The sequence below is a fragment of the Salvelinus namaycush genome, chromosome 9, assembly GCF_016432855.1.
Source record: "Salvelinus namaycush isolate Seneca chromosome 9, SaNama_1.0, whole genome shotgun sequence".
Classification (NCBI taxonomy): Eukaryota; Metazoa; Chordata; class Actinopteri; order Salmoniformes; family Salmonidae; genus Salvelinus; species Salvelinus namaycush.
In genome coordinates, this window is record NC_052315.1 from 14,063,141 (window position 1) to 14,074,035 (window position 10,895).

The window sequence follows — 10,895 nt, forward strand, 5'->3', positions numbered from 1 at the left end:
GGTTTATTACCCTATTACCCTCTTCCCGTGGAAAGATAAGATGTAAGGATTGGAGAGCAGGAGGAGTGTCTAAAGTGGGGTATATATAATTGTGATGGTGAGAAATGTTCTTTTGTCTGAATACAGCTGTAACAACCCTTTGGGAAGAATTAAACTTGGTTAAGCTTCTCTAGTGTCCATGAGTTATTTACTCTGAAAAATTAGAACCTAATCAAAGGGGTATTCAATGTCTGGTTGTGATACAGCCCGGGATTGAACCTAGGTCTCTAGTGACACCTTTAGCACTGAGATGCAGTGCCTTTGACCGCTCGCCACTCGGTCCCACAAGAATTGAGTCTGTTCTGAGGGAAAAAGGGGGTAAAACTCAATATTAGGAAGATATTCCTAATGTTTTGAACACTCAGTGTATATTGTAAAGATAACAGGTTGTTCTTAACCAATCAAACGGAAATAAATGGAATGCTTGTGTTCAATGGAAGGATTTGAACCTTACTAGAAAGTCTACAACAGGTTGTATATGGGTTTTACTGTAATGCTATACCATCTCTATTGCAAATATGATCGGTGCCCTTCCCCCCCACCCCAAACACACACTTGTTATATTTTTGTAATGTTTTGAAGCAAGAAGATTTCCAAGATATGAATAGTAATCCAGATATAAAAACAATTCAAAGAAGTTCAAGAGTTTCTTCGTTTTGCTTCTGATTGTTTCATTCCAGATTGCAATCAAAGTGTTTTATATCTTTTCTCCAAGAAAAGCTACAGCTTATTACTTACTGTAAAAAGTATTACAGAGGATAAAGTTGGATATTGAAAATATTGTTAATCACATTTCTATTTGTTTCCATAGTCGCAGGTTTAAGTTTAAATGTGCAACATAGTCTTACATTTAAAAGAGATCATGGGGTATTGATGGGGTAGATCCTCATCAGGGACCTCTGAGCACATAAGGCGATCTGGAGCGTAGTGGCCCTCGTACAGAGGGGTGTGATGGGTTAGATCTGCGGTGAAGAGAATCAGCGGATTACAACTTTATCAATTTGAGATTTTAAAACATAACAACAAGAAAAGGACATTCCTGAAGAAACTTTGTGCACTCAGCTAGCTAAAAGTTATTATTAGAATTGATGAACACGGAGCACTCTGTGTACTAGACTCTCTCTGTCTGTTTTCCAACAAGTAAGACTGATTTAGAGTGTACATTCTATACCAGGGCAGTGCTCTTCCACACCCTCCAGCCCCCCCTGAAATCTCATTGAGATACCACAGCAATTTCATACGATCCAAAGGCGCCTGACCATAGCCGCGGGAAGTAATTTGGGGGTGGGGGTGCAGCTGTTATCCGGTGAAGCATGGTGGTGGCAGCATCATGCTGTGGGGATGTTTTTCAGTGGCAGGGACTGGGAGACCAGCCAGGATTGAGGGAAAGATGAACGGAGCAAACTACAGAGAGATCCTTGATGAAAACCTGCTCCAGAGTGTTCATGACCTCAGACTGGGGTGAAGGTTCACCTTCCAAAAGGACAATGACCGTAAGCACACAGCCAAGACAACGCAGGAGTGGCTTCGGAAAAAGTCTCTGAATGTCCTTGAGTGGCCCAGCCAGAGCCCGGACTTGAACCTGATCAAACATCTCTGGAGAAACCTTAAAATAGCTGTGCAGCGACACCACCCCATCCAACCTGACAGAACTTGAGAGGATCTGCAGAGAAGAATGGGAGAAACTCCAGGTGTGCCAAGCTTGTAGCGTCATACCCAAGAAGCCTTGAGGCTGTAATCGCTGCCAAGAGTGCTTCAACAAAGTACTGAGTAAAGGGTCTGAATACTTATGTAAATGTGATATTTCAGATTTGTATTTTTAATAGATTTGCAAAAATGTCTAAAAACGTGTTTTTGCTTTGTCATTATGGGATATTATGTGTAGATTGATGAGGGGAAAAACTATGGATTCAATTTTAGAATAAGGCTGTAACGTAGCAAAATGTGGAAAATGTCAAGGGATCTGAATACTTTCTGAATGCACTGTATGTGGGTGAATACTGGTCTGTAAATCAGACTGGTCTTATCACATGGACGTCTATATCCTCAGATGCATTGGTGTTGTCCTATAAATACATTCTAGTTATATTGCTATGTGTATACTTAATGCTGCATTTAGGTAGTAAACCATAGAGATAGCCTACATATATTTATGTTAATTTAATTTAGCTCAATACATGTTGTATACATTTAGGCTCCCGAATGGTGCAGCGGTCTAAGGCACTGCATCTCAGTGCTAGCGGTGTCACTGCAGACCCTGGTTTGATCCCAGGCTGTATCACAACCGGCCGTGATCGGGAGTCCCATAGGGCAGTGCAAAATTGGCCCAGCGTCGTCTGGGTTAGGGGAGGCCAGGGTAGGCTGTCATTGTAAATAAGAATTTGTTCTTAACTGACTTGCCTAGTTAAATAAAGGTTAAATTAAATAAAATAAAAAAATACATGACAGACAACCAGGCAGGCAACCAGACAGATAAAATACATCAATATAGTTCATGTATGGAGCATGTCTATGTTAGTTAACATATCATGTCTGGGATTTTCAGAGGGATCCCAAATATCTTGCTCAGCTGCTAAAAGAGAATTTAATCACGTTTTAAAGGAAACCATCTTGTGTTCCATTTAAACCAGCAGAGGGGGTTGTCATTCACAACCAAACCAGACAAAGAGAGAGAGAGAAAGAAGAGTGAGAGAGAGAGACAGAGAACGAGACTAGAGGCCACTCAAGGAGTGGGGGAATTCATCCTTGGTATTTTAAGGGGGTGTTTTAAATATATATTTTCCCCCTGTTGGTATCCCCCTATTACAAGTGATAAATGCACAGGCTCTGGATCTGGACACTGGGCAGACCAGACACAACATCCACAGCATAACAAAGGAGGACTAAGGAAATTTACAGTCTAGCTCAATGTCTCTGTTATGGATAGTGATACTACCAGTAACAGGTAAGCTTATATTTCTATCATTCCAACATATTTATACTTTACAATCAGTGTGACTTGTCTTCAATCTATATACTGTAGGTAGCCTACTGTGTTTCATGCATTTTAATATGATTATGGGTAGGCTTGCGATGTGAACTAATCAGAAAATGTCAGTATTGTACTTGACGATATGTACATATGCAGCCATAGTAGGCTAAATATTCTAATTTACTAATAGGCCTACCTTATAACTAATAATTGACTGTCATGACCTCAACATTCCTTAGACTACTTTATAGTTACCGTTATGTGTTATTGATTATGAATGTGAATTCTAATTAATTCTTATTTTACATTTCAGCCTTTGCATTTCATGTGGAGCTAAAACCAAAGAGTGCATTTTTCAGAGTTGGTGATAGGCAGGAGCTGCGATGTTCGGTGAAGGATTGTAACGAAAAGGTTACTATGTCCTGGGCTTTGCTGGGGGATAAGCCCATGTTTGCTAAAATACACACCTCAGGGTCGGAATCCGTGGCGGCCTTTGACCCTGTGATGACAGTACATGATGACATACTTCTCTGCAAAGTCAGTTGCGGAGCATTGACCAAACAACAGCGTGTGGTTGTCAAAGTGTACTGTAAGTCCATTAAACTTGATTCAGTAAGCCATCATAAACCATTGTAATAAGCCAATATAAAATGCATATGAATGCTTATAAGTTTGTCACTGATTATTATAAATATTATGAATGCTTATGAATTGTAATGCTTATCATACTTATAAATGCTTATAAATGAAATATGAATGGATCAATAAATTGTTTATTAATACTTTAATAATCACACAACGTATTATAAAGTTAGCAGTATGTAACTTAATTCATTAGTGAATTTAATCATTCCAATTGAGTCAGTTCTACAGTGACTTCAGAAAGTATTCACACCCCTTGACTTTTCCAAATTTTGTTGTGTTACAGCCTGAATTTAAAATTGATCAAATTTGGGTTTTGTGTCACTGACCGACACACAATACCCCATAAAACAGTTACAGAGTTTAATAGCTGTGATAGGAGAAAACTGAGAAGTTACATTGTAGTTACTCCACAATACAAACCTAAATGACAGAGTGAAAAGAAGGAAGCCTGAACAGAATACAAATATTCCAAAGCATGCATCCTGTTTGAAATAAGGCACTAAAGTAAAACTGCAAAATATGTGGCAAATAAATGTACTTTTTATCTTGAATACAAAGCGTTACGTCTGGGGCAAATCCAACACATCACTGAGTAGCACTCTTCATATTTTCAAGCATGGTGATGGCTGCATCATGTTATGGGTTTTCTTGTCATGTCAACGGCAAGGACTATGGGTTTGCTTGTCATGTCAACGGCAAGGACTACAGAGTTTTTATGAATACAAATAAATACAATAGAGCTAAGCACAGGCAAAATCTTAGAGGAAAACCTGTTTCAGTCTGCTTTCCAACAGACACTAGGAGACAAATTCACCTTTCAGTAGGACAATAACATAAAACACAAGGCAAATATACACTGGAGTTGCTTACCAAGATGTCATTGAATGTTCCTAAGTGGACTAGTTACAGTTTTTACTTAAATCGGCTTGAAAGTCTATGGCAAGAATTGAAAATGGCTGTCTAGCAATGAACAACAACCAATTTGACAGAGCTTTAAGAATGTTTATAATGTACACATACTGTACAATTCAGGTGTGCAAAGCTCTTAAACACTTACCCAGAAAGACTCAAAACTGATATAATCACTGGCGACAGTGATTCTAACATGCATTACTTAGGTAAATTAGATATTTCTGCATTTCAGTTTCAATAGATGTGCTAAATTATCTAAAAACATGTTTCCACTTTGTCATTATGGGTTATTGTGTGTAGATGGGTGCTAAAGCAAAATATATTTAATCAATTTTGATTTCAGGTTGTAACACAACAAAATGTAGAATAAATAAAGAAGTATGAATACTTTCTGAAGGCACTGTACATGTACAGTACATGTTGAAAGTAGGTCTACGAATTCCAATTTCAAACATGTGTAGCTGCCCTACGATCGACATTTGATATTCCAGCATTTCCAGAGGCTCCTGTCATATCAGGCTACGACCATCTTCTCTTGGGCCAGTCCAACACTCTGACATGTGAGGTGATAGACGCTTATCCCGCGGAGCACCTGCGACTTGAGTGGCTGCGAGGAGACATCACGCTCCAGACAGACGCAGAGTCCGTTGTATCTAGCTACAGGTTCACACCCACCCCAGAGGACAAAGAGGCAAGCATCACATGCAGAGCCTCTCACGATCAGGATGGTGTGCCTGATGAAGAGAAGACCAAGGAAACCACCGTGTCTCTCACAGTGCTTTGTAAGTTACTAAAGTATAAATGTTAGACAAAGGGTAATCTCTGTCAACCCAGTGTAAAATCTTGTGGAATTTGGTCAGCTGTGCGATTCATTTCTGTTTATATGTGTTAGAAATGGAGAGTTCTGTCCCCACCCTCACAAAAAAAAGTCACACACCCAGGACTCCCCCAGGACAACTGGTTCAAGTGAACTACTATACAGTTTGGAAACATTTGGAACTTAACTTTCATAACGGCAACAAATAATATTTTGAATTCAAAAGATACACTTACCATGCACAGTTTAGTAATTAGCAATGTCTCAATGGAATGCAATGTAATTTGAGTCATGAATATGGATTAGATTGAGACCTACCTACAACAACCACATCAAAAATGTGTTCTTTATTTTCTCCAGATGCGCCACAGAATATATTAATATCTGAGCCGACTGCTGTGAGAGTTGGCTCCAGTCTCACGTTGTCATGCCATGCTGAAGGGAACCCCAGACCAGATACACAGTGGAAGGCCATTGGTCCAGATGGACAGGCTGTTATTGTGGGGCAGAGCGAGGAGCTTGTCCTTACAGAGATGACACTGGTGGATTCTGGTCAATATGAGTGTGTGGTGAGCAACACCATTGGAAACATCACAGCCAGCGTGAACGTCATTGTTCAAGGTAGGATGACTTTGAATTTCCCCTTGGTTCTGTATTTTGGATCATTACTGTTTGGTGTCACTCTGTGATAGTTTAATAGTTAGGAGTAATCTTTATAGCTTTGTCTAAAAAGTCTGTTTGGAGGAGCAATCTCAATAAAGCAATGTCTAAACTAGCAAGCTAAAGTTTTGTCTTGTGTTCTCTATCCTGGATGATTTCCCTTCTGGCAGCTCCCCCAACCAACACCACTATCACAGTGAGCCCAGCCAGTGCGGTGAAGGAAGGGGAGAGCGTGACGGTGTCCTGCCTGTCGGACGGAGTTCCAGTGGGACGTATGGTGCTGAAGAGACTCTCTGAGGGCCAGGATATAGAACTCCAGTCCAGCAATGGCTCCTCCACCTCCTTCACCCTCTCCTCTGCCCTGCTAGCAGACTCTGCTCTCTACCAGTGCGAGGCCTTCAATGAGCACGGCAGCCAGCGAGCTAGCACACACATTACAGTCAAAGGTGGGTGCCAGGCTTCTGGCAAGAACACAGCACATCACGTCTTTATTCCGCTCCCACGCATTCATACTGGCAACAACAGTAAACTTTCCCTAACCCTGATTAGCTTTTTTTGCTTCTTCAATGAAGTTACTGTTCTCTACACCCACAGATCTCTTGTTTTTGCTTCTTGTTTACAGTCTTGTATTTGATCTCATTTGTTGGAGTGTGGCCGTTCTATCGTCATGTGGCAGCTGCAGTGGTGTAAAGTATTTAAGTACTTTCTTTGGTATCTGTACTTTACTATTTATATTTTTCTTCTCTACATTCCTAAAGAAAATAATGTACTTTTTACATTTTAATTGTCCAATTCACACACTTATCAAGAGAACATCCCTGGTCATCCCTACTGCCTCTGATCTGGTGGACTCACTAAACACAAATGCTTTGTTTGTAAATTATTTAAAAAATAAGACAGAAAATTATGTTTTTCTTAATATAAGAAATTTGAAATGATTTATACCTTTACGTTTGATACTTAAGTATATTTAAAACCAAATACTTTTAGACTTTTACTCAAGTAGTATTTTACTGGGTGACTTTTACTTGAGTCATTTTCTGTTAAGGTATCTTTACTTTTACTCATGTATGACAATTGAGTACTTTTTCCACTCCTGGGGAGCTGTCAGTATCTAAGAACATGCTGTATAAGTTCGTCATTGGCTGAGCTGTTGTCACACTGTACCAAAATAGAATATCACACTTATACCACACTTAACACTGCACAGGAACTCAACAACATGAAATGACATAAAGTCATTCTAGATAATGGATTCTATAGAACATGCCTCATTGATATTTCACACACGGTTGTCAGTAGTTTCACACATTTTGGTCAGTAATCAACAATATAACAGACAGTAATGGTACGAAAATCTCATTCCAAAATCATGGGCATTAATATGGAGTTGGTCCCCCTTTTGCTGCTATAACAGCCTCCACTCTTCTGGGAAGGCTTTCCACTAGATGTTGGAACATAGCTCTGGGCACTTGCTTCCATTCAGCCACAAGAACATTAGTGAGGTCGGGCAGTGATGTTGTGCGATTAGGCCTGGCTTGCAGTCGGCGTTACAATTCATCCCAAAGGTGTTCGATGGGGTTGAGGTCAGGGCTCTGTACAGGCCAGTCAAGTTATTCCACACTGATTTTGACAAACCATTTCTGTATGGACCTCGCCTCACCTTTGTGAACGGGGACATTGTCATGCTGAAACAGGAAAGCGCCTTCCCCAAACCGTTGCCACAAAGTTGAAAGCACAGAATCGTTTCGAATATAATTGTATGCTATAGCGTTAAGATTTCCCTTCACTGGAACTAAGGGGCCTAGCCCGAAACATGAAAAACAAAACGATGCTTGGCATTGCGCATGGTGATCTTTGGCTTGTGTGTAGCTGCTCGGCCATGGAAACCCATTTCATGAAGCTCCTGACGAACAGTTCTTGTGCTGACGTTGCATCCAGAGGCAGTTTAGAACTTGGTAGTGAGTGTTGCAACCGAGGACAGACGATTTTTATCGCAGCACTCTGCGGTCCCGTTCTGTGAGCTTATGTGGCCTACCACTTCGTGGCTGAGCCTTTGTTGCCCCTAGACATTTCCACGTCACAATAACAGCACTACCAGATGACCGGGACAGCTCTAGCAGGGCAGAAATTTGACGAACTGACTTGTTGGAAATGTGGCATCCTATGACGGTGGGGTGTCCACGTACTTTTGTATAAATATTGTATGTTGCATTGTAAACTGCCAATAGACTATATGTCGTACAGTATTTCAGACTATAACTGTACTATATTCATACAATTTTTTCCTTTGTTGTCCCAAGGCAGTCTCAAGTGTCTTCCCTCAGTATTGATGTGTGTTCTATTTTTCTTGTGTCCAGCACCTCCTAGGAACACAACAGTCCTGATATATCCATCTGCTGAGGTGCAGGAAGGCCAAAATGTCACCATCTGCTGTCGCTCTGTCAGTTTCCCCCCACCTGCTGTGGTTTTAAGGAAACTGGATAATGGCACAGAGCTCTACTCCCCGGATGGGAACTTCCTGCTGGTTAACCTTACGCCCAATGATACAGGCCTATACCAGGTGAATGTTACCAATGACCTGGGTTATGAGACCGAGATCTTCAGCATCAACGTCATAGGTGAGTGATGTGGTTCAGTGTTCATTCTTTAGCTTGGCATGCTAGAAGAAACAGGAAGAGAGCTCTTTATTTCCCTTCACCACAAATATAATTATTATATTTGTTATTATTATATGAAATATAATTCACAATAAAACCAGTTACTTGAAACCACTTTGAACCCCATGTTGAACTGAGAAATTGGGAACAGTGACTACGGAGATAGACCTGACAACAGTATACAGTAGTTTGAGAACAGTGAAGCTTGCAAAAGCCAAGGAAATTCCATCCACCAATAACAAACACTGGTGTCATTTGAGAGGACTCGAATGCTGTAAAAACATCAAATCAAAAATGTTAGGCAATCTGTCTCGTCCTCACTGTCTCCCTGTTCTTCCCCTCCTCCCTTGGCTTCCAGAGAACCACTCCAGTACTTCACCAGACTGGAACCACATAGTCATTCCTGCTGTCTGTGTGGGTATCATGGTGACCACCACGGGCCTAGTCCTGGACTACCTGAGGAGAGCTAGGAGGAAGGGCTTCTATGAGCTGGCCAAGTGTAAGCCCGGGTCTGCATAGACTAGAGGAGTCTAAAACATGCGGTCCGGAGCCAGATTGTGGCCCCCACTTGTGCTACCAAAATGACCATGTACTGTATGAGTATCACATCGGTGAGTGTTTTGTGGTTCCTCAGGCAAAATTACTTTTACACTGTGTGCAGAGGCATACCAAGGGACAGACCTACCTGGAGTGGAGAGGGAACAGACGAGAGGTTCGTCCACTGTCAGGTCTCCGTTGAAGGGCAGAGGACAAGGCCGTATGACCTTTGGATGTTACTGGAAGAGGAAAAGAGAAGTACCTTTAAGGAGGTGTGGTCTTCTGGATGTTTTTCATTTTTATTAAACCTAAGCTAAAAGTCAGTAAAATGTTGAATAATCTAACTGTCTGCAACTAACTATCATTTGCTCATTTTTTCACTTCTTGGCAGCTTTCATTGAACCCATTGATGTCTAAGTGTCACAACTATTGGATGAATGCAATATGTTACATGTTTTTAAACAAAATTATACAATTTGTAATTGACTGTGATAAAAAGTTGAAATGTTTAACGAGTTAATTACAATGCATTTGAAATGTACAGTTTAAATTCACTTTGTTATATCAGTATGGGATGGGAAGGGGGTTTCCCAACAATAGGTGAAGTCAGTATTGTGGTAATGTAATATAGAGAAGCAAGGCAAACTGCATTTGCCTCACGGCTTTTTTTGTATATAGGTCTTTAAAGATGGAATCCGCAGTAGGGGAAACAGCGTCACTGTCCGCCCCACAGCTGTTGTTATTGTTTTTGTTTTGTTGACGAAGCAGAGCTGGGGAGTGTCGTAGTAACAAAAAAATGCAGTACATATGCTGGTGTTCTTTCGCGCGTACAATCATGTCCGCGGCGGGAAAAAAACAGTGTTTGTTGTTTGCATTAACTTATTTGGTTGTTGTAATATCGCAAACGGATGTGGCAATTTCACCATTAAGGATTCCAGCTTTAATGTGGACACTTACTAGAAGTGTTTGCATGTGTGGAGAGTGTGCAATGTGCATGGAGTATTTTTGTCCCACACCATTTACTTTATTGCTGTGGGATATTAGAGCCGGTTTGGTACGTGATTAAAGAAGCTGTTGTTTTTAAATCAAAGCCTATATAGAATGTATTTGTTATGTTTATGACTGTTCATACTCCTTTGTATGTTTTGAATATGTTTTGCCCTATTTTTTGTGAATTGTGTTTGAGTTGTACGTTTGTAGAGATGTTCATTATTAAATATTTATTTCCATAACTAAAAGCTGTTCATTGAAATAAGAGCTTTGGGTTTGGGGTCTCCTGTTGCGGTGGGGAAAGCCAGGGAACATTTCAACAAGCATCAGGGGCTTTGGGTTTGGGGTCTCCTGTTGCGGTGTGGAAAGCCAGGGAACATTTCAACAAGCATCAGGGGCTTTGGGTTTGGGGTCTCCTGTTGCGGTGGGGAAAGCCAGGGAACATTTCAACAAGCATCAGGAGCTTTGGGTTTGGGGTCTCCTGTTGCGGTGGGGAAAGCCAGGGAACATTTCAACAAGCATCAGGAGCTTTGGGTTTGGGGTCTCCTGTTGCGGTGTGGAAAGCCAGGGAACATTTCAACAAGCATCAGGGGCTTTGTACGAGTCACTGAATGCTTTATTTATTGTTATTTGACCTTTATTTAACTAGGCAAGTCAGTTAAGA

The 10,895-nt window shown here is 40.9% G+C and overlaps 1 protein-coding gene across 1 annotated transcript; it reads left to right on the forward strand.

Annotated features, from left to right (window-relative positions):
• Positions 1 to 2,738: 2,738 nt before the first annotated feature.
• Positions 2,739 to 10,473, forward strand: vcam1b (vascular cell adhesion molecule 1b). The gene is made up of 7 exons (XM_039000903.1): positions 2,739 to 2,983; positions 3,324 to 3,599; positions 5,059 to 5,349; positions 5,745 to 6,005; positions 6,215 to 6,490; positions 8,405 to 8,665; positions 9,063 to 10,473. Exons 1-7 carry the CDS (start codon positions 2,947 to 2,949, stop codon positions 9,221 to 9,223), a joined length of 1,563 nt encoding a protein of 520 aa, XP_038856831.1. The 5' UTR covers positions 2,739 to 2,946; the 3' UTR covers positions 9,224 to 10,473.
• Positions 10,474 to 10,895: the final 422 nt, after the last annotated feature.